General features: G+C 58.1%; 2 protein-coding genes across 3 annotated transcripts; both read left to right on the top strand.

Annotated features, from left to right (window-relative positions):
- SYT8 (synaptotagmin 8) lies at positions 1-23,725 on the top strand. Its single transcript, XM_073217737.1, is given in 9 exon segments — positions 1-186; positions 21,477-21,796; positions 21,869-21,983; positions 22,490-22,588; positions 22,710-22,877; positions 22,922-23,074; positions 23,132-23,225; positions 23,308-23,441; positions 23,540-23,725. Coding segments are annotated over 9 exon segments (1,455 nt in total).
- A 2,044-nt stretch (positions 23,726-25,769) lies between these two features.
- On the top strand, positions 25,770-27,501 carry TNNI2 (troponin I2, fast skeletal type). 2 transcript variants are annotated; one of them, XM_037010938.2, is made up of 7 exons: positions 25,770-25,792; positions 25,985-25,991; positions 26,414-26,455; positions 26,537-26,665; positions 26,806-26,895; positions 27,001-27,177; positions 27,333-27,501. In XM_037010938.2, the coding sequence occupies exons 1-7, from the start codon at positions 25,785-25,787 to the stop codon at positions 27,426-27,428; spliced, it is 549 nt and encodes a 182-aa protein (XP_036866833.1). In that variant the 5' UTR covers positions 25,770-25,784; the 3' UTR covers positions 27,429-27,501. The 2 variants fall into 2 exon arrangements, with proteins under 2 accessions (XP_036866833.1, XP_036866832.1); XM_037010937.2 differs by lacking the exons at positions 25,770-25,792; positions 25,985-25,991 and adding an exon at positions 26,019-26,153.
- Positions 27,502-27,965: the final 464 nt, after the last annotated feature.

Here is a 27,965-nt window from a genome sequence, read left to right as displayed (position 1 = left end):
ATGGGCACCACAGGGCAGAGCGCAGGGGAGCATCCTGGAGCCCGAGGTCGGGATCCGGTCCTGGCTGCGCCCATCAGGTGTGGCCCCCGAGACCTGGCCAAGGCCACTGGGCCCCTGCGCCTCCTGTCCTCACCCGTACGGTGGAATAATGGCGGCACTACCCGCACAATAAACGAGCTGCCTGCGGTGAGCGCTGCTAAAATGGCCCGGCTCTTACGACTCAGGAGACGTGAGCTGCCATTATTATGATGTTCGTGTTGCTATTGTTGTTCTAGACTTCCGGGGCGGGGACGGCCTTTCTAATAATGACACTACACCCAGATGCCAAAACCTGAAAGACTGTTGAATGGGTTCGCATTTATTTTTTTAAATGTTTGATCAGGTTAAAAGTTTTTTAAAAATGTCTTGTTCAGTAAAAATACCAATAGGCAAAGTCCAAGTTCACTGGCGATCCCAGGATGACTGAGAGTCACGGAGAGAGTTTTAGTTCCCTAACACCAAGGGGCTCCTGGAAATGAGTTTTTAAAAAGAACCCGTTGAAACCGATGGAAGCATTGGCAGCTGTGCCAAGCCCACATCTGGAGGGCAGGAAATACAACCGGCCTGACTGCGGGGGGCCGTCCGAATCCCCGATCGATGATGGACAGGACAGCACCCCCTGTTAGATGATGAGCAGGTAACCCAAACAGAGCCTTGCGCACAGGTTAAACGGGAGGATGGGGAAAGAAGCCCGAATGCACTGCTGGACAGCACGTGCATGGAAAGAGCTCTGTGGAGAGGATTTGATGGCATTGACTGAGTTCGGGTGGACATAACCTTTGATGCTGCAATTGGCGTTCCAGGATTTTACTGTGGAGACACACGGTCCCCTGTACAGAATGAGGAGTGAGGAGTTATTGTTGCAGCGCCGCGCGTGCCAGGAAGAGGCCAGTAAGACCCCCACGTCCATCCCGGAGGCCCAGTTAAAGATATTGCAGGTCAGCCCTGCAGTGCGGCACCGCATGGCTGTCAGAAGGTCCCTGTATTCCCAGGGAATGATCTCTGACGTATTAAGTCAAAAACAAAACAGAATACAACGAAACATGGCAGAGAGCAATTGTATGTACTCTGGTGCAATAGGCACAGAAAGGGGGAATTAAAATAATGTTTTTAATTTTCCTTTTATGTACAGGATATCTCAGGCTGGATACTGCTAAAAAAAAAAATCCATCCATTAAATTTGAAGATCTAATTGGCTTTCTGAAAGAAATTCATGCATTGGGCAACATCCCCCCACACCCCCCAGTAGGTGTAGATGTTCCAAAGAATTAAGCAAAATGGAAAGTTTTTATAGACAGGAGGGTTGTGGGGGAGTTACTAGCAAAAGAACAGGGGTCCTATAATGTAGGTCACCTCATCTTCTTTTAGGAAAGATGGAGAGGGCCCACGTGACCGATGGTCTTATTAAAGACACTGACTGGAAGATTCCTGACTACATTTCTGAGGAGGTTAAAACTGTAATTGGGCTTAAGTATTAGGCCCTGGTTTGGTGACATGACCCGGCAGAAGAGACATCACGTTAGGTCTGTGTGTTTCTTTCTAACAATAGGAATGCACCTGGGAACGCAGGAGCCTTCTGGGAGGGGTGGGGCATGGCAGGAGGTGGCAATGGGAAACTCTCTGTGGAGACTTTTGACTGTATACCCTTTTTATTATACACCCACGTGGACATATTACTTAGCCGAAAGCAATAAATTAAATGTTTGCGTATGTTTTAAGAAAATCCATTAACAGAAGAAAGAAGAAAAACTATCTGATCATCTTATAGGCTGCAGAAATTTTCCTCATAAAATCCAATGTCTATTCATTATTTTTTTTAAAGTAAGTATCATAGCCAGCTGGAAATTGGAGGGAATTTCTTTAGCTTGATAGCAGTTACCATAAATCTATGACAAGCACTATATTTAATGGTAAAATGTTAAAAATATCTCTTCCAAATCAAGAATTTAACAAAAATGCCTGTGGTCAGCATTTTTTCTTCAGTATTGGAAGGTAGCCAGTTTAGAGACTAAATAAATATACAAGGAGGAGAAAAGAGAAAAGGACTAAGAATGTGAAAGGAAGAAACTCCTTAATTTTCTCAGATGATTTGACTATGAAAACCCAGAGAGTTTACAGAAAAAAATTAATAAGAGAATTCAGCAAGACACCTGGATAAAAGACAGACACACAACAGAAGGAAATGCATTCTACACACCAAGAACCACAGAAAATATACTTGCAAATATATATGTATCATTTACTGCAGCAATGACAAAGGTACCCAACGAACATGTTGATGACAGTGGTGGAGATAATTATAAAAATTGTGTTCAAGGGATATCAAGAGACCTCGACACCATATATCCAGGAATGTTAAGGCACAACTCTCCAAAGAAGTTAATTTTCTCCAAACCAGCCTATGACTTCATTCTAATTTGAATCAATATGGTGATGATGGAGTTTTTTCGTGAAAATAGCCAAGCTGATTCTAAAATTTGTATAGAAGAGCAATGTTGTGGTGAATTACCTTACCTTTGGTTCACATGTTTCCTATGTCTGCTCTGCAACAGCTGCTACTAAGGCCTTGGCACCTTGGCCAAGGCAGAAAGATGCCTTGTAACAGTGTAGCTGGGTTTTATTTTTATTCAGGCACATGACCCCACATGGTGGGCCACTTTACTCTGTCATCCCTACCTACCCCGGGGGGGAAGCCCTCTGGGTTTGCTCACTGCTGAATTGGGCACTGGGCTAGAACATGCTCATCCTGGTATCTCCTTGAATGAGGCATCACCCTAAATTTCCTTTCACCTGTGACCTCACTTGAATATGATTTACGACGTTAGTCATTCCTATACTCCCTGTATAAACCCACAGAGGTCAGGAGAATAGCAGGATGTGATTTGCTAACATTTTATTTAGGGATTTTGCATTCAAAATGAGTTTGGCCTGTCATTTTTCTCCACGGTCCTTGTCTGATTTAGGTAGTGGAGTTACACTAGCCTCGTACAGTGACTAGTAAGGCCAACTTATCTGTATATTCACTACAAGCTGGCTCTGCTGGTCTTGGGGCTTTTCCCCCTTCTGGCTGTATTTTGACTTCTGATTTACTTCCTTGATGCTGCAGGTCCCTTCAGGAGCTCCTTTCCTCCTGAGCCAGTTGGGTGTCCTCTTTTCCTACAACCTTGTGCGTTCTGGGTACAATGCCAAATTAAGGACGGCCCGCAGTTGTGCACGGCGCTCCCTCCCTGCCTGAGCTCCGGCCGTGTCCGCGCGTCTCCTTTCTGCGGCTGATGCTCAGATTTCTTCCTCTCATTCTTTCTCGCCTGGATCTCGTGAGCACTTCTAATGGTTTTCAATTTCATGAATTCCTGCTGTATTTTTAAAAGTTTGTTTCCTTCAAACTTTTGAAAGTTGGGGGCACAGGGTTTCTGCTCTCAGAACTTCATACGTTAGACCATCACTGATCTGAACCCCTCTTGCTTTCCAACTGAGAGCTTTCCGCCTTCCTGGGCAGCCCACAGGAATGGCCCCTCTCCAGCTGTGGGGCAGGGGCTACTTCAGTCCGTTAGACTGGGGCTAGTTAACTGCTGTTGGGGGTCCAGTTAGCGCTCCAGAAACTGTAAGTAGCTTGTATCAGACTAGCTTTTACGGGAGGCAATGTCAATCCCTAACAAGCTATTTTTAAAAAACCCTTTAAAGGAACTTGGCAGACCCACAGCTGGTGAGGGCAGACGCTGGGGCTGTGGTCCTGCGGGCGCTTCGGTCTGTGCCCCCTAAGGCAGCTGGAGTGCAAGGAGGACGTTTACATCTTGGTGCATTCAGGTGTTGGAGGGAGGAGTGTGGTGTGAGGGAGGAACCCCCAAACAGGAGAGGGCACAGAGGGGGGGACTCCCAGATTGACCTCTCACTCACTCCCCATCAGAGCCCCCACCCCTGAGATGACTTGGCAGAGGAAATCCAGGGGCCTGGTCACAGGCCACAGCTGGAAAGTGGAGAGGGTCCCCAGAGCTTCAGAGGATGCCCACCAGAGAGACAGCAGAACTTAGAGTTTGAATCCCACCAAGGCAGAGAATTTGGCAAAAGCCTGGGTTTTGGAGTGGCCCCAGGTAAAGTCTTAGGACGAGGCGACAGCTCTGACAGTGTGAGATGAAGCTCCGCAGGTTGGAGGCCACCTACTAGTGCATAAATGGCCTCCCACCACAAAAAGCTGTGCTGGGGTGCCAAGAAGTTTGTACTCATCAAGGGCACAACTCAGAAGAAATGGACAGTTCCTAAAACCTACAGACTGCCCACACAACTAAGATGAGGCATCCTTGGAGTGTCCCTACAGATTAAATGAAATGAATTGGCCATTTAAAAGTTCCCCAAAGAGAAATCTTCATGCCCAGAAGCATTGGCACCAATTTTACTGTGTCTCCTCCAGAAAATGGAAGAGGGTGGGACACTTCCTAAGGCATTTGTGAGGCCACAGGGACCATGGCCAGGCGGCCCTGAGGTGTGCCCCTGGGACGTGCAGATTATTTTGAGTCAAAAACCAAGGCCCAAAAGACTCTGAAAGACACGCTGACCTCCCACCCCACCTGCATAAAAAGAATTAGATGGAGGGCCTGTCTGGGAGGAGAGCTGGCACCTGGATAGCTGCCCTGCCACGTGGCCTAGGGGTGGCAGGCAGGGAGGGGTCCTGCTAAAGCTGCTGAAGTTCCCCTCAGTGCCCATTGTTCCTGTGTGACCAGTGAATATTTAATTATGAAACACTCGCTCTCCATATTCCTGAGTTGCTCCCCTTTTCCTCTGAAGTCTCAGGACCCTACCCCCCTCCTTGGCTCAGGATAACATACATGCTTATTGTCCCTGACTGTCTTTGGAACCCACGTCTGTGGCTTCCCCATACAAATATAATTAAAATGCGGTTTTTTTCTCCCTTTAGTCTGTCTCTTGTCAATTCAATTCCTAGACCAGCTAGAAGACCCTGGTGGGTTGGAGGAATTTCTTCCTCCCCAGCACCAGCGTTAGCCGGATACCGAAACCAAGGGCCGCTACATAAGCCTCCAAATGAACAAAGATTTAAATCTTAGATCCTATCATCTGAACCCATGGAAATTAGAAATCTATTTTTTAAAATCTAGAAAAGCTCCTAAACGTTGGGGGGTGGAGAATGGTAAGGGAAACCAGAAAATATCTGACCCCCCAAAAAATGAGAGAATTCACCCAAATTTGTGGGATGCAGTGGACGCTGTGCCTCGAAGACAAAGTGTAGCTTAAAATGACCACAGGAGTAAAGAAGGCTGAAAATGACTCATCTAAGTGTCCACCTGACACAACTAATAAAAAGGGCAAATTAAACCAACTGAAACAAACAGAAATCAGTAAAATAAATAGCAAGCAAATAACAGGGAACAATTAAGAAATGGGGGAAAAAAAACTTAGCTAAGCTAATAGAAAAAGAGAAGGTGAGATTTTTCCAACAGCCTGAAGGGAGAGGAGGGAGGGGCCGCGAGGCTCGCCCAGCATGCCCCCTATCTCCACGCACTGCCCCCAGACCATCTTCCCAAGGACGTTTGTGGATAAAGACAGCAAGGCCTCCCTGTAGGTGGTGGGCAGTGGTAAACGCTGTTGAAGAAAATGTAAAACCCCACGTAAGTGGACATAGTCTGTGAGGTTTGATCCTTGGAAGTTACAGCATTAATGTCAACTCTTCAAATCCTCCTATAAATCACAATCCTGGTCAAAATCATCAGCAGGATTCTAAAATGTGGAAAGGAAGAGGGGCTAGAAGAGCCTAAAACTGTTTGAAAGAATGAAGCTGGAAGGGTCTGCTGACGTGGTTTCCAGATTTAACATAAAGCCCCATAGTGGGGCCGCGCGAAGGGACTGGCTCCCAGGTCAGGGGGGTGCGTTGGGCAGGAGGAAATTTCCTCTCCCCCTTGAGGGTCTTCTAGCTGGTCTAGGAATCAAACTGATGTGGGACACTAACAGGAGGAAAAAACAAAGTTTAATCACGTCCTTCCAGGGAAGCCACAGACATGGGTTCCAAAGCCGGTCAGGGACGAGGCACGTGTGTCATCCTGAGCCAAGGAGGAAGGGGCAGGGGTCTGGGGCTCCACAGGAAAGGGCAGCTATGCACAGGAATATGAAAAGAGTGAATGTTTGGGGAACAAATACTTGATGGGTCACACATCAAATCCTGGGTGTCAAATGGTGGGACATGTCCGCGTGCCTTCTTATCTGGTGCCCCTCGTTCCCACTGTGACACAGCTATCTAAGGTGACAGCTCTCCTCCTGGATGGGCCCTCCGTCTGAATTCTTCATATGCAGTTGGGGTGAGAGGTCAGAGTTTCTTCCTTAGTCCTTTGGGCCTTGATGGATTTCAACTCTGGAATAAATCAGCGTGTCACGTAGCACATCTGGGGGAGGCTCACTTTTGGCCCCTACAGTGCTGCTAAGAAAATAAAACGACAAACTACAGGCTTGGACGAAATATTTGCACATCTCATACCTGACAATGGATTTGTATCCAGACTACAGAAAAATGCTCAACTTGATGAGAATGCAAAGAACCCAATCAATGAGTGAAAGATTTTCACAGGCTTTTCCAAAGATACTCAGATACAAATACCCACAGGAAGACATGCTGCACACCATCGTACCATGAAAATGCAAGTTAACTCCACAGTGAGTCCCCACCACATAGCTGCTAGAAGGGCCACGATGAAACAATCACAGAGGAATGATGCCCAGTGCTGGGGAGGGTGTGAATAGCGGGAGCTCTCACACCCGCAGATGGGATGCAAATGGCCCTGACGGATAAGGGGTGAAAGGAAAGCTCCTGTTCACACAAAGTCCCATATGTGAATGTGTCAGGCAGCATTATGCATAATCACAAAATAGTGCGAACAGGCCAGAGGCCCTCCAACGGCGAGCAGCTGAACAGGATGAGATACATCCTTGCAATGGAGTAAGGGGAGCAGTAACAGGGGCCACCTAGGGACCCCAGCGACCACAGGGATGAACCTCAGCTGCATTGGGCCGAGTGAGAGTTCACGGGCGGCACGATTCCCCTCCTGGGACATTCTGGGTTTGATGAGCCGAGAGCACATCAGGGTCCAGGGCTGGGGGGCTGGCCACGAAAAGGAAGCCACCGACAATGCAGAATCGTTCTCTGTCCTGATTTTGGGGTCAGAACTCCCTGAACTGTGCACAGAAAAGTGCCATTTGCTGTAGGTAAAATTAACACATCAGAACGGTATGTGCTATTTACAAAGCTTATGCTGATTTCTCGGAAGCCAGCCACGCCAGTCTCTCCCTACCTCACAGGTGATCGGCAAACATTTCGTTCCTACTGTCCCTTTTATCCCGACAGATTGGTTTGTACTGTCTCAGCTCTGTGTCTGCTCTGAGACCTGCTTTGGTCAGGTGATCTGACAACCACTCTGCTAAAACCCGTTGAGAATGGTTTTCTCGCTTCTCCTTTCAGTTACTACACTGGAGTGCATCCCTGACCCATGGAAACGCAGCGTATTGGCTGCACGCAGTCCCCCAGCTTCTGCTGCGCACAGTGGCTGTGGGTGTCTCGCTGCTGGGTGCCCCAACTGCTCCCTGCGGCCGCCTGGGCCACCCCGTTTGTTTCATTTCCAACTTGGGGCCGTTGGGAGCACTGCTGTGGTGACCATCTGTGGCACACATGTTGTGACTTTGCAGTGAATCACTCTAGGCTACGGTGCCCTGGAGTGGAAGTATTGGGTGGGCGTGAGGAGTACGGATTTCCCCATGCCCCGGAAAATATACCCAATGTTCTAAGTTTATTTAATAAACAATTTTCTAAGTGTGGTGCCAGCTTCCACTGCAACAGCACGGCTGGAGGGCTTGATAATCCACACCCTTGCAAAGCATGCCTCTGTCTGGCACCTAAAGGTTTGCCTCTCCAGGATGGTGAGAGGGCAGATCGGTGAGGCTGAGCTACACGGCTTTACTGAGCTGCGGCCCCCATGGAGGGTGCCCCCATCACTACCGTGCAGTCCAGGATAAGGTCATCGCTCCAGGAAGAAACGGTACCCGTTGGCTGTTACCTAACTGCATCATCCCCTAGCCGCTGGCACTACAAATCTACTTGCCATCTCCAAGCATTGGCCTGTTCTGGACATTTCATGCCAAAGGGATGGAGTTGTGCATACAGTCGAAGTTCTTCACGACTGGCGTCTTTCCTTGAGCATGATGTTTTCAAGATTCATCCACGTTGGGGCATGTGCTAGCGCGCCATTCCTTCTGGGACCCACATTATATTCCACTCCATGGAGACAACACAGTTCGCTCTCCCATTCATCAGTTGGTGGGCATTTGGGTTGCTTCCACTTTGTGGCTGTCATGAATCATACTGTTGTGAACGTTTGCCTACACATTTTTGTGTGGAGGTACTTTTTCTTCTCTCTTGGGTCTGTACCAGGGCATGGACTTGCTGGGTCACACGGCAGCTGGGGCTGAACCTCGTGAGGAACCTCCAGGCCTTTTTCCAAAGAGGCTGTGCCACTGTCCTTCCTGCCGGCTGGGTACGAGGGCTCCCATTTCTCGCCGACACTGACCATCATTCTATCTGATCGTAGCCATCCTAGAGGGCGAGGCTGGTGGCTCACTGAGGTTTTGGTCTGCATTTTCCCGATGGCTAATGGTGTCGGTCATTTGTCTGTCTTCTCGGAGAACTGTCTGTTAATGAGGGCGCTTTCAATTTGCGTTCCCTGATTTTATGTGAGGCGGAATATCTTTTTGTGTGTGTTCACTGGCCCTTTGACTTCCACGCTTGTGGAATGGCTGTTGAAGTGTTTTGCCCAGTCTCCCACTTTGTTATCTGCAGTGTGGAACGAACGGGACACGTCCCGTTCAGTCCCTCAGCAAGTGGACGCTGGAGGGCGTTCAGTGTACTCGGTTCACCCAAAATGCTAATCTCACCTGGAAACACCCTCTCAGACACCTCAAGATAATGTTTTACCAGCTTTCTGGGCATCCCTGGGCTGGTCAGGGTGACACATGAGGAGTTCCTGGCCCCCAAGGAGGCTCTTTCTCAGATACATCACAACAGACCGTCCCGCTTAAAATTTGGCCTTTTTGTGATGCACGCAACACTCAGCCCCACCCCTCGCTCTCTGTAGGGACGTGGTTGGATGTACAAATTCTGGCTAGTGGTTGCAAGCCTGTGTCCAGTAGCTTCTGAGACCTTCTTTGAGAGAGGGCAGAAAGTTTATTTCAAACCACTTTAAAACACAGTAATTTGAGGACATCTGTCAAATGTGCTGGGTTGTATGTGTTCACATGTATTGTGTGTCTCTGTGCATGTGTGATTGTATTAATGCCATTAGGAAACACAATTTTCAACCTAGGACAGATTCCAATATACAATCTAAAGAATCAAGAAAGAAAAAAACTAACTTCTGCACAGAAATTGGAAATTTCAGGATGATTCCAGGATAGATTTTATTTTAAAAAATATGTTTTTCCTAAGCCAGTCACACAAAGACACTACAGGAGTCCGCTCATGGGGTTCCTTGAGTCATCAGATTCACAGAGACAGAAAGTGGGTGGTCGGGCACCGGGGGTGGGGGTCAGCATTCAGTGGGGCCGAGCTTCAGGCTGGGGAGATGCGAAGCTCTGGAGATGACGGAGGGGACGGCTGCACAACAGTGTGCATGCGCTTAACGCCATTGAGGGGGACACTTAAAAATAGGACACTAAGTTGTATGTTATGTGCATTTTACTGCAGTTTAAAAATTGGAACCCAGCATTCTTGGAGAAACAGCTGGTTCCAGAACAGGGACACAACTTACACAAGGTGAAGCTGGAACCTCTGGCCCCATCTGAACACTCAGGAACCATCACAGACTGCTGGTGTCATTTCAACATGACACGCAAGTCAACTTGAAGGGACAGCTCGACCATCAGGCAAGATACTAAGTACAATGGACTGGAAAGCACTGTGACAGACACACCCTACCATGGCCCCCATGAGTCACCCTGTTACATAGTCAGTGCCTCCCCCGAGTGGGTGGGCTGTGACTTGCTTTTAGCCAAGACTCCAGGACAAAGGTGAAGCAGTATTGTAGGTGGTTAAGGTCCAGAATCAGTGGACTTTGCATTCATCATGGGAAGATTTCCTGGAGGACTGGACTTGGTTAGGCAGGCCATTTACCAGGGTCCAGGCCTTCCCTGCAGCTGGGCACTGGAAGGCACAGATCCTTTCCTCGGAGAGGCAGGCTGCCACACACGCGACAGCCCTGGGGGACAGATTCCGCCTGCAGCCTGAGCTCAAAAGTGGACCCTGCCCCAGTGGAGCAGCTGAGGACCCAGCCCTGGCAGACCCTGGCAGAGTGCCCCTCTGGGTCATGGCAGGACCGCTGGGCCACAGACACAGGGAGATACGTGCGAGCTGCTTCAAGCCCTTGAGCTTGTGGCCATTTGTTACATAGCATAGGGAGAGAGCACAGCACCCCAGACACCAGCAGAGCCCAAGCTGAGACACTCTGATGCATGGCATTTTTTTTTCTGGAAAGAGCCAGATAGTAAATATTTTAGGTTTTGGAGACCATGGTTTCAGCTCCATCATTGCACTAGCTTCCAATTACTGTGTGACACACAAGCACAGATGCAGCAGCTGACACAACACCATTTATTGGCTCATGGTTCCAAAGGACAGAAGTCTAGGTGGGTTCTGCTCAGGGCCTCCCAGGCTGAATCAAGGTGGGCTCCCTGCAGGCTCTGGGGGGAACCTGCCGTTCAGACTGCTGGCAGGTTCAGCTCCTTGTGGCTGAGGGCCGAGGGTCCCGTCTTCAGTCTGGCTATCAGTGGGGGCCACACTCTGCCCCTTCCGGTGGCCCCTCCATCTCCGCTCTGGGGCAACTGCCTCATGCCAAGTCTCTCTCACCTCAAATCTCTCTGATTCCCTCTTCTGACACCTGCTGAGGGAAAAACTCAGCTTTAGCTCAGGCCCACATGATAATCTCTCTGTTGTGAAGCCAGGCGGTTGGCAGCTCTAATCACATCCCCCAGCACCTCTTTCTCGAGGCCACATGATGCACAGACATATAGATGTGCTGTTCACAGTTCTGGGCCCAAAGCGGGGGGATGGGGACTCTCAATCTAGCCCAGCACTGCCACTGTATCATGAGAGAAGCCACAGAGGGTATGTAAACAAATGAGTGGGGCTGTGTTCCAATAAAACTTTATTCACAAAAGCAGGAGGTGGCCAGGACTTGGCCCGTGGCCACTGCAGTTTACCAACCCTGGCCTGGGAAATGTCTCCAGTGGCTGCTAAAACCATGAGAACAGCTGATGTGGAAGTTGATGGCAGATGGTTCCAGCTGACCAGGCACCTCCCACTGATCGATTTCACATGAGGGGACACGCCAGCCAGCTGGCATCTTCCGCCATGGTGCAACTGGAAGCAGCATTTCCACCTGTGACGCAGTCTTACTGAAAGATTTGACCTCAAACCAATCAGGTCTAACAAGAAATACAGACTGTGGAAAAACACTATGTGGTGCGTGAAATTCAGAATGTTGGAAATTCCCTAAGGCAAATGACCTGGTTCTTTCGACATATAAATGGCAAGAATGAAAGGGGAGGTGGTATGTGTTGATTAAAAAAGGGCTTCAGAGGCACCACCGCAATGCCTTGAGTTCTGTGCGCTCTGGAAAAAAACACCTACAAACCCCATTTATGGTAAGTTGGGAAAACCAAACATTGTAGGCAGATGGATGATATTAAAGAGTTATTGATAAGTTTGTTAGATGTGGTGATGATATGGGCTTTTCTTTAAACCGTCTTACCTTTTAGAGACATGAGAAGAGATGGGGCTGTGAGGGGGAACTTTGTGGGTGAAATAAGGTGGCAATTGTGTAAAAGCAATCTGGACAGCAGGGTGAGGTGACGTAGAAGATGCTGGACTGCCCACTGGGTGACTGTTGGTCTGGGCAAGCATTGTGACGTCCTCTGTGTTTCTGTGTGTGTGCGCACAGGCTAGAGGACCCTGCCTTCTGATCACATGACAGGTTTCAGATGGGCTGGTCCTGGTGGGGAGGCCCCAGGGCGGCAGTGGGTCATGGGACTCCAGTGCCCAGGGGCCCTTCATGAGTCTCGCGCCCACTGGGCTGACCTGAGTGTCCCTAGCATCTTGCACTTCAGCCCATGAAGCCCTGGTCTCTTTACCCAACAGAAACCAGCAGCCGCCAGCCCCATGCCCACCCCTCCAGGCCTGACCCAAGCAACTTGCAGGGCAGGAGGGCACTGAGGTGGCTCCCGTCTCTGAGCCCTCTGGGGGTGTCTGCACTTGGAGACCTGTCCCCACACCCACAGCCTCATCACAAGCCGTCTTTGCTTGCCTGCTCTGGGCTCCCCCTATACCATCACACCCGCACTGCCCGTCAAGGGACAAGCAGTGGGGTGGACGGAGAGGCCGTGCCTGTCAGGTGGGGAGGGGGCAGCGCTGGCGGTGCCTGGGGCTCCCTTCTCCCCCAGAGCTCCCCCAGCCAGGTGCCACCCCTGGGCTTGTGCTTCCTGCCTCCTGCGTCTGTTGCCTGGACCTTCACGCTCCCCACCCCACCCCCTCCTCCTGCCTGCTCAGGGCAGGCCTCCCCCGAGGGCAGGGGGCCCTCCTCCGGGCGTCTGTGCCCCTCTGCTGCAGTGTGACCCGCACCCACACCCATGAGCCCCACCTTCATCTGCACCCCCCGGGAGGGCAGTCTGCACTGGTGGGGGAGCCTACTGGGACCCCAGGAGGCCCTTTGCCCAAGGTCAGGGTCAGCATGGTGTCCATTGTCTCTGCTGGGTCCAGTTCAGGGGGACAGCAAGGAAGAAGAGGCCTATGGGGCTGCGGGAGGCAGGCCCGGGTGGGAGGCCTACGGTGTGAGCAGCACCCCAGGGTGGGGTGCTCCGGCTGCCGCCTGTGGCTGTGGCCCGGACATGAGGCAGAGAAGTGCTCCTAGGAGGAGCACTAGGCCGGCCAGGCCGGTGGAGCCGCCCTGGGTGGGGAAGCATCCTGGGTCTCTCGCCCATCCTGCTGGTCGTGGCTGGGTCTGGACCAGGTGCCGGCCCCATTGGACCCCACATGCCCCACGTGGGGCCAGGGCCGGGGCCCACTGGTTAGCAGCAGGGCTGGAAGCGGCCAGAAAATACCCAGAGCCTGGCCAACGCCAATCTGCCCCAATGGCCAGGGCAGTGCTGCAGCGGGCTCTGTGTGACTGTCCAGCCGGGCACGGAGCAGTGCGGGAGCTGGTGGCCACTGTGGAGCCAGGGTGCCTTCTGCCCAGAGCAGGGTCACGTGACTGAGGCACAGTGGGAGGGGTGCAGGGTCTCCTGGGGGGCTGACAGAGCATCAGGTACATGTGTCAGCTCCCCTAGAGGGACAGTGCTTGCTGCACACGTGTGTGTGTGTGTGTGTGGCTGTGTCTGTCCATGTGTGCTGCACCCACAAACATGGGAAGTCACCTGTCCTCCTGGGAGGAGCCCAGGGCTCTGAGGCCCTGGCTGGGCGCCTGCCCTAACTGAGGGAAGGAGGTGCCCGGCTACCCCCACCCCCATCCTCGGTGTATGGCTGCCTAAGGCCCCAGCCCCTTCCCTCGGTCGTGCCCCAAGAGTTGCCCCACAAGTTGCCTCACTAGGCCCACCCCTCCCCCCTCCCCCACCCCCATCCCCGCTTCACACTCCCCGCCCCCTGCACCCCATCCTGCATCCCTGAGGTGCTGGTGCTCCTGGACAGTGTCCCTGTGAGCTGATGGCCCTGTGCCCCACTGGGTAGCCCTGTTCTGGGGCTGGGCTCTGGGTGACGTTCCTGAGCCTCACCTGGTCCCTTTGTCCTCTCTCCCAGTCACATGGGTGACACCACCAATGGACCTGATGCCTTAATGTTAAGGATGGAAGGTGACTCTTGGGGTTGCAGGCTGGGGGAAGACCTGAGATTCCGAAGCTCCACCTCTTTGCGGAGGATCCCAGATCTGCCCTGACCCTAGTGAGCTCTGCCCAGACCTTGTGTGGGGCTGAAAGGGATCCAGGGTGGAGGGCTGCTTGGAAGGGGCCTCAGTCAGGTCAGAGGCTTCTGTGCAGACAGACCCCCAGGAGTGGTCATTTTACTCAGGAAAAGGGTCCCAGCAGGGTGATTCTGTGGAGAGGAGCCCCAAGACAGAGAGTGTGGAGACCCAGGCATCCCTGGAGGGGCTTCTGGGAGCAGGGGGTTGGGCTGGGCTGCAGGAAGGGAGCCCAAGGTCAGCCCGCCTCCAGGAGCGGCCAGCAGACAGCAGGGGGAGCTTGGAACCTGCTGATGCTGGCCCGGCCCTGCCCTGCCCACCAGCCTTGCTGGCCCTGCCTCCAAGCTAAGCCCACCTCACAGGGTTACTGCTGCCCTGGGGGTGACCACTGTGGATGCCGAGAAGCCCGTGAGCCTGCACCTGTGGGCTCAGGCCCCGGCCACCAGCACTACGCTGTTACCTCAGATGGCCAGCAAGATAGAGTGGCTCTGTGGAGACCAGCCACATGCTGGGAGGAGACCAGGGAGCACACTCCCGGCACAGGTTGGGGAGTGACGGGCCTTGACACTCCAAACCTGAGCGGGATGGGATGGGGAGCTGCAGGCTGCGGAAAACAGACTGTCCAGGTTTGGGACAGGACACTCTCTCTAACACTGCAGGGACCAGGTGGGAGCAGGGGACCAAATTCTCTGCATCATCACAGATCTTGCCCAGGGTCCTCACACAGTGGGGCCCTCACAAACAGTGAGATGTCACTGCAGGCTCAGTGTCCCCTGTCCACTGACCCTACCTGACAGGTGCCCTCCAGCAGCCCAGGAACTGGGGACGAGCCCAGGAAGGGGGGCCACCAGCTGTGGGGCCGGCCCTGGAAGTGAGCTCCCCACACATCCTCCCAGGGCCCTGTTAGCACTCACAGGCACGGCCCCCACCCTGGGGGACTCAGGCCTGGGGTGCCCACCAAGGTTGGTTCTGCTTGGCCCACCCAGCCCACCAAGGTGCAGGGAAGCCTTGGCCCCCTCCCACCCCCAATTCCTGCTTGAAAGCGTGTTCTGTGCATCTTGCCAGAAACCCGGTGGGCTTGCCGCAGACCTGGGCTTGCCTGGGGAGGGGCAGGGGCTGGCAGTGATGGTTAGAACAGGGCTGGCAGCGAGGTCCTGGGCTCCGAGTGAGCAGAAAGGGGCAAGACCAGGATCCAGGCAGATCCAGCACCCACAGAGAGCAAGATGGGTGAGGACACACGGTGGCAGGGCCGGGACCCCCCAACCTGTGGAGTAACACTTGGAACTCCAGGGTCCTGAGATATGGGACCCCACAGGGCAGGCCCACCCAAAGATATCTCAGAGAATACAAACTACATCCTGGAAAGCCTGGCTCAGGCCCCCTTGCACGGGGCCCTGGAGGGTGGGGCCCAGTGCTGGTTCGCATGGGAGCTTCTGAGAAGCCAGTACCACTCCAACACCCAGGAAGCCCTGGGAGTTAAGGCCACACACGGTCCGTGCACACTCCCGGCACAGGTCAGGGAGTGACGGAAGCAGAGCTCAGCCAGCCCCAGGGAGCCTGACAGAGGAGGGGTGCCTGAGCCAGGGACTCATCTCCCTGAGGGCCACCACAGCACCAAGATGGGGAGGGGTCTGACTAGCCCCCAGCCAGGGTTGCAGCAGAGGGGCTGGGGTCTGAGGCCCTCAGGGGAGGTATCGCCACCACCTACCTCTGCCCACCACCCCTGGCCTGGGCCCCTGGCCGCTGCCCTGAGCTGATGTCATCCAATCTTGCAGCCAGGTTGCCCCCATCCTGCCTGGCCACCTGGGCAGGAAATGGCAGGCATGGTGGAGGGGTCTGGAATGTGCACATAGCCGCTCCTCTGGCAGCTTGTCCAGGACATGCACCGTGGAGGGAAGGCTCTGATTGCACGCCCCCAAACCGAGGGCTACCCTTCCCCACAGTTATTCGCACCCCTGCACCCGCCTGCTGCTCCTGCCAGCAGCACAGGGCTTCACATCGGCTTTCAGCCAAACCCTGGAATGTGGCTGGTGGCTGCATGGCAGCTCTCCCTGGAACAGGGGCCACAGAGCACGGAGTATCTTTGAGTCATGGGTGGATGGGGTGCAGCCTGCCCAGAGCCACGCACGGACCAGCACAGAGGCCAGAACTGGGTGGCTGTGCTCACCCAGGCCGAGACTCCCATGAATGGGCACCAGTGTCCAAAGATGTGGGGGAGCTTGAAACTGGCCCCTGTAGCCTGAGACCTGGGCTGTGGGCCTCCAGAGGGACAGGCAAGGGGTTCAGGCTGCCCAAGACCCTGATGAATGGGGGACTCAGGCAGAGAAGAGTGGGACCTGGATAAGGATATGGGGGTGGGCCTGGCCAGCAGCTGCAGAGATGTGCAAGCCACGCAGACCCTCTGAGGAGGCCGGAGACCTGTCTGTCACCCAGACTCGGGATGGCGGGGCCCAGCTGCACCAGGCTGAGGTGACCCAGAGCCGGCACTCAGACTAATGAGGTTCGGGACCCAGAGGCTCAGACTAATGGGGTACATGACCCAGACACTCAAGCTATTGGGTTTCAAGACCCTGGCATATCTGGGTAGGCCCAGCCTGTGGGAGATATCGGCAGGGTGCCCAAGCACAACCGGCACACAGAGCCCAGCCAAGGAAGCATGGGCCCAGGGCACCCACAGCCACAGAAGTGGGCTACCAGGACGGGCCTGGCATGCAGGCCCACGTGAGATGTGTCAGCGGGGGTCAGACAGCCAGGAGCTCAACGAGAGGGTCCAGGCTGTCCAGGCACCCGGCAGCCCCAGAACAGGGAGTACCAGTGCCCGGACCAGTAGGGCACGAGGGGAGAAGCCTGCACAGAAGTTCAGATGGCCAGGCATGTCCCCAGGTAGTCACAGGATGGGGGATGGCACCCTGATGCCAGGGGTGCCCTGGATGAAGAGAGGCCCAGAAGAGACCCCAGTGCCTGGGTCCCAGGGTAACCAGACAGGAGGGCTGGAGCACAAGCCGTTTGGTGAGCGGGCGCACACTGCACATGGTCAGATGATGGGCCGCATCCCCTGTGACCTCCAGGTGGGTGCGTGACCTACCCAGACACCCTGCGGAGTGGGGGTCACATGCTCCAGAAATCCAGAGTCTGAGAAGATGGAACGACGTGCAGGGAACCAGCATCAAGCAGTGGGGCTCAGAGTGGGGCGCAGGCCCCCCGGATGCCCAGATGATGGGGTACAGGTTCCCCGGTGCTCAGAGTGGGGTGCAGGCCCCCTGGTTGCTTGGATGAAGGGGTTCATGATGAGGGCCTAGAAAGCCTGAGTCAAGGATGACTGGGACACACACAAGTACCCCAATCCACAGGGGACTGAGTGCCCCGGTCTCTGCTCTCTGGGCCCTGGGAACCGGGTGCTGGCAGCGGGGTCAGTGCGGGCAGGGTGCACACGTGCTGTCCTGGCACATCCCACAGCTCCACTGCCAGCAGCTCCTGGCTTCCCCCATCAGCATTTGCCATGAGCTCCAACCTCAGTCCCCAGCAACCTCAAAGGAAGCACCCCAGCCAGGATCTCTGCCAGGGTCTCCATGTGGCTGTTGGCTGTCAAGTTGCTGTCTTGGGGGCCGCAGGGCTGGCTTGGGGGTGTCAGCTGTTTGGTTTTCCCCTTCCTGCTGGGGCACCTCAGACACCCATCTGGCCACTGAGGAGCCCACATCCTGGGAAAGGAACAAAGGCCCTACACAGTGAGGCTTCCATGCTGAGCTGCCCTCTGGAGCCCCCAACATCACCCCGCCATGCATCTTCTCCCAAAGTGGGTACCTGCTCACCCACATGCCCTGTACCCACCAGCAGGCCTCTTTCTGTGGCCCCAGAACTGGCCCCAGAGTGGTAGCCACTTCTTCCAAATCCTGATTGTTGGGTGGGAGCAGGAAAAAGACCTGCACCCTGCAAAGGGGAACTGTGCCTATAGGCGCTCAGGGGCATCACGTGCACACACATTCCACCTGCTGCGTCCACCCTCCTGCTGCGTCCCCAGAGCAGCCTTGGAGCCTGGGCTGAGCCTCCCGGGAGTGTGCCCAGCCAGCCCTGCCAGTGGCCCCTGTGTGACAGGTCCTCCTGTTAAGCATTAACCGGCAACATGTCTGGCCGCCACCGATAATGGGTTCCGGGTGACACCCTGGCTCAGAAGGGCCCCTGCAGGGCCTGATCCCGAGTGACAGGACCAGATAAACTGGCAGAGCAGAGCTCAGGAGCTCAGGTTGCAGGCCTTGCTGGGTGCTTTGGGTGGATGGGTTCCGGGGGAGAACTTCCGGCCCACAGGCCCCATGGGACTGAGGACTCTGGGCCAGCACAAAGGCGTGGAGGGAATGACCTCTGGAAGGTCTCGGGCTCCGGAGCCCAGGCAGCAGGCCCACACAGCTGGCGGTGAGAGCACAGCCCACCGGCCCAGCCCGCACACCCGGTACCTGCAGCTCAGCCTGCTGGGTGCCCACCCTCCTGGGCCAGCGGCACTGGGGAGCTGTTCTCCAAACCCAGAAGTCCCTGTGACTCAGGGCACCTGCCCTGGGCTGCAGAGCCTCCTCAGACAACGTTCAGCCTGACCTGCCACTTCCCCACCCACTGCAAGGCCTCTGGGAGGACTCGGGACACCCTGGCCAGGGGCCCCTGGATGTGGGCTGCAGCCCAGGCGCCTGGCAGCTGGGTCTCTGGGAGGACCCTCCCCCAAAGGGGGCTCCCTGGCCCCTGATGACCAGCAGTTCCAGCCCTGAGATGGGGCTCCCAGGGGCCTAGCCTCCCTCCCCACTCCCCCACCAAGAGGACGTTCCCAGTCACTGGAGGCTCTGCTATGGGCTCCAAGGATGGGTCTGTGAGTACCCGGGCAGGCCATAGGAAGTGCAGGCCTCAGGTGAGAGTGCCCTACAGCTGGGGTCTGTCAGTCCCACATTTGCTCCCATGAAAGCACAAAACCTTCCAGTTAGGCTTAAGGTTGAAGGCCGGCTTGGGCTGCTCCACCTGGGGCTGCTGGGATCTCTGACCGAAGAGAGAGACCCTGGGGGCTTCCTGGAGGAGGTGAGGTTCATGAAGGCCTTGAAGGGCCAATAGGATGGGGATGGTATGGGGTCTGACAGTTAAGACACAGACCAACCAGAATAAAGCAGAAGGTGGTCCTGCTGGGAGAAGCTGGCAAGCAGAGCCCAGTCTGTGGAGTAGCCAGGAGGGGGCCTCCTGAGGGGGCGGCTGGGATCGGAACTCTATTTGGGACAAATGCCTCAGCACTAGAAAGGGTTTCCCTGGGTGGCCATGGAAGATAGGCCACCAGAGCCAGGCCACAGGGAGTACTTCCTGACTCCTAGGCTGTGGGCAGCAAGGGTCCTCCCAGAGGCAGCCCCAGGCTAGGGAGGGCTGCAGGGGCACTGTGGGCATGTGAAGCTGGCAGCCCTCACAGGGCCGCCAGGCTGCCTCTGCCTCTGGGGCATCTGTCTGCCTGTGGGCTCCTGTTCACTTTCCCCAAAAGCCCCAGGCCTGGTGGCAGGACCACGAGGCTGGTGCGTCCACTGGGGTGGATGGCGCCACCTGGTGGCCATGGGTTTGCCGACGCCTTCACCATGCCCCGGCTGCGGGCCTGATGGACCTGTTACCTCCCAGGCCTCGGGGTCCCATGGCACCCGTGGTTGTCATCCCCGGGTTCCTGGGGCCCTCTTGTCAAGTTCCCAGGCATCCCCTGTGGTCCTGGGGACAGCCTTCACCCGGCCAGCCCAGGACTCCTGCCCTAGTCCAGATGAGGAGGCCAGCAAAGCAGGGGCGTGGGGAGAACACATGCACGCCCCCTGACACACGTAGGTGCACACACACCCCCGCAAGCATATACAGGCGCCACACACTCATGCACGCATGCATAGATGGGGGCTCGGTGCTGACAGCTTATCCAGAATTCTCAACCATACACACCTCGAATGAAGCTATTTAATTCAGAATACACAGAGACTCTTGACATTTCCAAAATGGAAGCTTGACTTTAAATTTCACTCAGGAAGCCAGGCCTCTGAGTCTGGCGTCCACTGTCCTTGACCCTAGGAGCTCCCAGCTGCCCCCAGGCCCCTGCTCCAGCGCAGGTGGGATGCTGAGGCAGGCAGAGGGTGTGGCCGAGGCCTGCACGCCACCCTGAGCTCCCTGCCCTCCACCGCAGAGGCCTCATCCAAGCGTGCCCCAACCAGAATCGACCCCAGAATTTCTGGGGCCATGCAGAAAACATAGCAGATGTTAGTTCAAAAAATGGCCAGGATGTCGAGATGGTGACGGTGGCATTAAGCCAAGTCTGGGGCCTTCTTTCTGAGGGCCGAGCCCTGCCTAATGCCCGTCCTTGGGCTGCGACTCCCCAGCCAGGCCCTTTGCTCCTCTCCGAGCTGCGGTACCTCGAAGGGGTGACAGAGCCAGGCCTGGGAGGCAGGACATGGGGCCTGGTCTGCACATCTGGGGCCTGGGCAACACCCCCCACAGCCCTGTGGCTGCAGCCCCTCCTCTGGACGCTGAAGGGTTGGCCTGGGTCTGAGAGCAGGGCTGCCTCTGCCCAGTCCTTCAGGGAGTCGGGGGTTCGTCTCTGGGGTCATGGGGGTCTTTTCTGTCTCCCATCATGTTCTGCACTAGGCTGGGCAAGGGGTGCAGAGGTGAGGGGATCTCGTCTGGGTGCCTGGTTGTTCCTGGAGGGGATGTCCCAGACCAAGGCCCCAAGGTAAGGGTGGGGGAGGCTTCTTTGGGAAAAGTGGGCGGGGCACCCAGGCCTTCGGCTGTCAGTGCTTCCGGAGGAGGGGCCAGGAGGCGCGGAGCCAGAGCCAGCCGCCCCTTCTTGGAACCCTGGGTCCCTGCTGCAGGTGGGAGGGGCCATTCTGGGCCGCAGGCGGGTGGGCTGCACCAGCCTGGCCTCCTCCTTCCCACCCACGCCCGAAGGGCAGCAAGGCAGGCAGGTCAGGGCAGCGGGCCGCTGAGTCAGTTTGCAAGGAATGCTCTGGCCGCTCCCAGCTACCCGGTGCCCCTGCCTGCCTCCTCCCCAGGTGCTGCTGGCCCCCAGGCCAAGCTAGGACCACACCTTCAGCCTGGGCTTGTGTAGAGGAGCCCCTACCTGCAGCCCACCCCTACACCTCTCCCCCTAGCTCCCCACCATGACCCCAGCCCCTCAGGGCCCCCTCCCCATGCTCCCAAGTCATTTCCAGGCCAGGGGCCCTCCGCTACAAAGGTGCTCCACCTCAGGGACTGTCAAGGCCTGGGGGGGCCCAAGGTTGGGGACAGGGGGCCATGGCTCCCCAAACAATCACCCCCAGGCAGGGTCAGGCCCAGAGGAAAGAGGCGGGAGGGAGGGGACTTCCTGGAGGAGGAGGCTCTGCAAAGAGGAAGGGCAGGGCCCAGGGTGCTGGGGCTGGGGCAGGGGGTAAGGGGTGGCCAGGTGGCCAGGCCTGTGGCAGCTGAGCTGACCAGGGTCTCCTGAGCCTCTGCTCCACTCAGCGTCCTTGCCCCTGGCCGCCCCAGGCTGCCTCCTGGCCCGGGCAGACCCAGAGCAGGTTGCTCCTGGGCAGGTGGGGTGGGGGGCATGGGCCTGAGGAGCTGTCCCCACAGGTGACCTGGCCTCCCCGGCAGTCTCCTCCAAGCCAGCAGGGAGGGCAGACGGCCTGCCCCCCAGGCCGCCACAGTGCCCCCACCCCAGTGGACACCACAGCTGTATCCAGGCTCCTTGCAGACCTCATTGCCGGAGTTGTGGGAGTTGTGAGACCCCTGTGAGTTGTGGGACCCCTGGAAGGGTGTGGGAGCAGCCCGCCCAGTGGGCCCATCTCTGCTGCTGCCAGGGCCCCGCTGGGCACTCACCCCATCAGCATCCTTGTTGTCTCCTGCTTCCTCTGCGCCATCTGCTGCCACTGCAGGAAGAGGCCCAGGGACAAGGAGGCCGTGGACCTGGGCAGTGCCCACAGCACCACCACAGCCCACCTGGTGAGGAACAGGCACCAGGGTGTCCCTGGCCCAGTGCCTGGTTGGCTCAGTCCCAGAGGAAAGCCCAAGGTCTGGGCTCAGGGGCTGGGGTGGCCCTGGGCGGGCAGGGGTGAGCTCAGCCCCCGGGATGGTCGGGTCTGCCAGGGGCAGAGGCCAGGAGGGCCTTCCTGGCAGGGGAGCAATGAGTAAAGGTTGGGGGCCAGTGAAGAGAGAAGCAGGTGGGACCTGGCCCCAGGGGGCCTAGAGGGCCAGCCCCAGCGGTTGGCCCACAGGCCATGGGGAGCTCTAGGAGGTTCCGGACAATGGCAGTGGTGTGCCAGAGGGGTTGGGGCAGCCTCGGGGCAGTTATGGCCCATCTCGCAGGGCTGAGTGAGGGTGAGAGCCCTCTGTGGCCTGGCCTGGAGGAGGGTGGTGTGGCCAGAGCCATGGGACTACTGCCTGAGAGGCCCAGGGCTCTGATGGGGGCCCCATTCTAGCCCCCCTGTCACTTGTCCCTGCCCACCCAGGTGCAGCCAGATGTGGGTGACGTGGAGTCTGACCCAGGGGAGCCCCAGGAGTGGGGGTGCCTTCAGCTTTCCCTGGAGTATGCCCTTGGAAGCTAGGAGGTGAGGGGCCCCACTTTGCAGGCGCACAGGTCTGTGGGCTCATGGGGGGGTGGGGAGCTGGGTGCTGGGAGGTGTAGGGCTGAGCTGGGAGGGGCCCTGGCTGAGCCACCCTGGCTCCCAGACCAGGGTGGGCCTCAAGCAGGTAGCAGACCTCAGGCCCACAGGCCCAGGCAGCCCAGCGGACCCCTATGCCCGCATCAGCCTCTCCAGCCTGGCCGGGCACAGGCACGAGATGAAGGTGGTCCACGGCACGCTCAGCCCTGTGTTCAGTGAGAGCTACTGCTTCCCCGTGAGGGGGGCCGGTGGCGGGGCAGCTCACACCCCTGTCTGCAGGTCCTGCGCGCTGAGCTGCAGGTGCCAGTGCTGGGCTATGGGCACTGGGCCCAGCCCCAGCCGCTGGGTGAGCTCCGCCTGCTGCTGGGCTCTGTGGACCTGCAGCATGTCTTGGAGCGCTGGCAACAACTGGGGCCACTGGGCACCGCCCAGGTGAGGCGGCAGACCACCGGGCTCCAGCCCGGCCCTGCCTGGTGTGTCCATGGGGAGACTGAGGCCCTCTCACTGCTCCGCTAAGTGCCTGGCTCAGGCTGGCTGACTGTGGTCGTGCTGGAGGCCTGGGGCCTGAGCCCGGGACTGGCAGGTGAGAGCAATACTTGCTCCACCATGTGGTGAGAGGGCACCCAGGGCCAGGCCCTCAGACTTGGAATGCCCTCTGACCCCAAAGCCCTATGTGAAGGTCCAGCTCATGCTGCTCCAGAGAAAGTGGAAGAAGAGAAAGATGTCTTCCAGGAAGGGCACAGTTGCCCCCTACTTCAACGAGGCCTTCACCTTCCACGTGCCCTTGAGCCAGATCCAGGTGGGCTGCCTGAAGGAAGAGGTGGGCAGGGTCTCACCTGGGCCAAGCTGACTCTGTCTTTCTCTTCCTCCACCACACCACCACCTGCCTCTGCCCAGAGTGTGGATCTGGTGCTGGCCGTCTGGGCCCATGGCCCGCAGTTCCGGGCCGAGCCCAAGGGCAAGGTACTGCTGGGTGCCCAGGGCTCCAGTCAGCCCCTGCAGCGCTGGGTGGACGTGCTGGCCAGCGCCTAGTGGCCCATCGCCCTGTGGCCCCGCCTGGGCCTGCCCTTGCCTGGCTCCTGAAAGCACCCCCGTGCCTCAGTCTTCCCCGGACCACCCTGGGGGCCCCTGTCATAAACGCCTTCTGCCTGCCCTGCGTGTCCTTCCTGAGCTCTCGGAACATAGTTGGGCCAAAGGCCCTCCTCAGGGCAGGGAGAGGGTCTCCTCACCAGACTTAGCCAGGCCCTGAGGACTTTGAATGATGCCTGACCTGTGGGTGGGTGAAGTGGGGGCCCCTCCAGGCCAGACAGAATAATACAGGGAGGTGAGGAGCTCTCCCTGTCACTGAGAGCTGAGAGTCAGGGGCAGTGTCAAGGAGGCGGGCTGGAGCTGGCCACACGGGGACAGGGTGGGCAATCGGGTGGCATTTGGTGGGTGGTGATGGTGGACAGAAGGGAACCCAACCCGAGGGGCAGCCTCAGACCCCCACAGGGCCCCGGAACCTTTGGGAAGGCAGCTGTAGGGCCTCCCCTGCATGAGCAGCAGGGGGCAGTGGATGTCTGTGGCAGCCGCCTGGGCTGGGGCTCACCCTGGCCATGCACCTCTGATCCCCACACACCTGGTGGCTTTAGTTCTGAGATTCCCCCCATTCGTGTAGCTCAGAACTCCAAGTCAAGGGCCTCGGATGCCTCTGCTGGGTGGGGGCCTGGTGGGGGGTGTGGGCCTGGGCCAGGGTGACAGGGGCAGAAGTGGGCCTGCCCCAAGGCGGGCCCCAAGCCCTTCGGGTCAGGGAGAGTTTCCCAGGTGGGTGGTGCTGCTGTCCTGGGGTTGAAGGACACATTCCCAGGGGAGCAGGAATGGCCCTCGGCAAGGCTGGACGTGTAGATGACCCCAACCCTGCTCCTGGGTGGGAAGGAGGGCTCATGCCTAGGGGAGGGCAGCCTGCCCCCAGAGCCCCCTGGCTGCTGCCACAGGCCCTGGAGGCAGCGTCTGGGAGTCCAGGCCTTGCCAGGGAGCCAGCCTGGACAAGGGAGAGGCCTGGTCAGCTGTGTTTGAGGCCCCTGCCCAGGCTGGACGGGGACCAGTGAGCGGCAGGGAGGGGGCTGCCTCCATCCCCCAGGAAGCCAAGGGAAAGCTGCAGTGTGGGTCCTCACTTAGGACTAGCATGAGCCCCGAGCTGACCCTGAGCTGTGTGGCCAGCGTGACCCAACGAGGCCAAGCACAGCTGTCCTTAGGCTCCTTGCAAGAACAAGGAAAGCTTCCCAAGCTGTCACTGAGCCCTAAATAGAGTGACCCAACCTCGCACCCCCACAAGACTTCTTGGACTGGGCAGCAGCACGCGGCTGGGCCGGCCGGCAGCTCGGGCAGGTGGGGAGGGCCCTGTGCCCCCATTGGTCTGAGGAGGGTTTCATGCCCTTTCTGAGCAGGGGCCCAGACTGGGGGAGGCCATTTAAACCCCTCCCCCTGGGCCCACCAGCCCAGCTTGCTGCTGCCGGCCTGACCTCTCTCCCAGCTCGGCTGCCCAGACACTAGGTGAGGCCGGCCTGGCTGGCCGAGGCCGGGGACAGGCGCCACTCAAGCCAGCTTGCAGGAGGGCTTCCCAGGGCAGGGGCTGGGGCTGGGGCAGCTGCCAACAGCTCTCTCTCTGGGGGGGCTTGCACAGAGCTGGGAGACAGATGTGCTGGGAGGTGGGCTGGGTGGGGCAGGGGTCCTGGACAGCCCTCTGATAACTAGGCCTCACTTCTGGGATCACTGGAAGGAGATTTTGTGGGTCGAGGGACCCCAGACCAAACCAGGGAGCGGTTTCTTGCATGCACTTGGGCCCAAAGCCGAAGGAGAAGAGCTAAAAATATCTGGGAGGCTCTGGTGGCCACCTGCGCTGGCCCCTCCCTCAGGGACAGCTGCGCAACTCGGCCCCCACCCCGGGGCATTTTGGGAACACTTTCTCCTCTTACTTTCCACTCCGGGGAATTCCAAGACACGGCCTTCCAAGAGGTCGGAGATAGGGGCAGGGCAGCAGGGGGTGGGCTAGCCGCCCGGCTCACCCCCTGGCCCTGGCAGCTGGTGTCTGTGCTGGGATGGGGACCCTGGCCCTCATGCCCAGACCTTTCTCTCTCACAGGCTCTAAGCCCAGGACCTCAAGATGGGGGAGTAAGTGTATCCTCAAGCCCATGCCCCTGCAGCCTCTGCCCTCCCCTACTGGGGCAGAGCTCTCTGCATCTCCCAAGCAGCAGCCCCTGCCCACCCTGGACACCCTCCGACCCCACCCGCCCCTTCACTAGCCTCATCCGTGGCCCTAACCACTGTCTTCTCTCCCCACCCCCCTGCCGCCTCCTGGGACAGTGAGGAGGTGAGTGCATGCTCAGGGGCATGAGGCATGGAGGGGTGGGGCCTGGACTGGGGCAGGTCAGAGGTCAGAGCTTCAAGGCCCTGAGGCCCAGGGAGGTGCGGAAGACAGACGGCAATGGCCACCTGGTGCCTCCCAGAGCAGAGGAGAGAGCTGCAGCAGGACGTGCGCAACTGCCTCCGCTGGATCACGGCTCCCCCACCTCCCCCCCACGTCCCGGGCCCTGTGGGGACCCCGCCCCAAGCCTCCTCCCCCTCCCCCCACCGCTGACCCTGACATGCCACCTGGACAGAGGGGCCCCACGCAGCCCCACGCCCTGGGCACAGCTCCCACCGGGCTCGGGGCGCCCAGGCGGGTGCGTGCGGAGCGCCGGGGGCCGGGGGCCGGGCCCGCGCTGACTCTGCCTCCTCTGCCTCGCTCCGCAGAAGCGCAACAGGGCCATCACGGCCCGGAGGCAGCACCTGAAGGTAGGCGCCCTCCGGCGGGCCACTCGGGGGCCCCGGTCCCCCAGCCGCGGCCCCTCACTGCCTGTGCTGCCTCACCCGCAGAGCGTCATGCTCCAGATCGCAGCCACGGAGCTGGAGAAGGAGCAGAGCCGCCGCGAGGCAGAGAAGCAAAACTACCTGTCGGAGCACTGCCCCCCGCTGCACATCCCCGGGTCCGCGTCCGCGGTGCAGGTACCTCCGCCCTCCCGGCAGCGCGCCTCCTGCTGCTTCGGTTTCCCCCGTTGGTCAGGAGGGCCATGGGGCGGTCAGGGCAGGTGGGGGCGGGACGTGGGGTGGCTGTCCGCCCACCCGTCCTGCCCCCCCCACCCCAGGAGCTCTGCAAACAGCTGCATGCCAAGATTGACACAGCGGAGGAGGAGAAATACGACATGGAGATCAGGGTGCAGAAGAGCACCAAGGAGGTGAGAGGTGGGGGGCGGCCGGGGGCGGGGGTAGGGCGCAGGGGGGCCGCCGGGGCGGGGTTGGGGCTCTGCCGTGCAGCTCCTGCCCGAACCGGCCCCCTGCAGCTGGAAGACATGAACCAGAAGCTCTTCGACCTGAGGGGCAAGTTCAAGAGGCCCCCACTGAGACGCGTGCGCATGTCCGCGGACGCCATGCTCAAGGCGCTGCTGGGCTCCAAGCACAAGGTGTGCATGGACCTGCGGGCCAACCTGAAGCAGGTCAAGAAGGAGGACACGGAGAAGGTGGGTCCCCGCTGCAGCTGTCCTGCCCCGCATTCCCCACAGCCACACCCCCACCCCCACCCCCACTCTGGGGCCCCACTCGGCAGCTGCATGGAGGGGAAACCGAGGCTCAGGGTGTCTCCGACGCCTCTCGGTTCCTCCCCCTACGACCCTAGGAGCGGGACCTCCGCGACGTGGGCGACTGGAGGAAGAACATCGAGGAGAAGTCGGGCATGGAGGGCCGCAAGAAGATGTTCGAGTCCGAGTCCTAGGCTGCCGGCCGCTCACGGCCTGGCCATCTGGCGTCCTGTCCTCTCAGCTGCCAATAAAGGACTCCACTCCCCACCACTGTCTGGTCTGTCCTGCCCAGGTGCTGAGCCAAGCTCAGGGAAGTGGGACGGCCACAGCGGACTGTGCCGCACGCTGGGGACGCCCGAGGTGGGGTGTGGGGGCCAACAGGCATGGTTCCTAGCATTTCAGGCTGGGCTGGGAGGCCCTCATCCACATGGCCCGGGCCAGGGGGCTGCTTGGTGTGGTCAGTAGTGAGTGCCAGAACCTGGGCGTTCCCCAAGGCTTGCCCTGGACACCCCCGACCCCACAGAGCGTTACCGTATGATCAGGAGGTCAGGAGATGAGGTCATTTGTCCATCTGCAGCATGGCCATCATCAGGGGCCCAGGGACCCTTTCAAATGACACATCCTGGCTGTGGCCCATGGCAAGTGTGTCCTCCGCATGCACGGGGAAGCCCCCCATTCCTCCCAGATCACTTCTTCTCCAACCCCATGGGCACATGGCAACAGGCCTGGGT

This window comes from Manis javanica, chromosome 11 (assembly GCF_040802235.1).
Source record: "Manis javanica isolate MJ-LG chromosome 11, MJ_LKY, whole genome shotgun sequence".
Classification (NCBI taxonomy): domain Eukaryota; kingdom Metazoa; phylum Chordata; class Mammalia; order Pholidota; family Manidae; genus Manis; species Manis javanica.
This window is presented reverse-complemented; position numbering and strand designations above follow the sequence as displayed.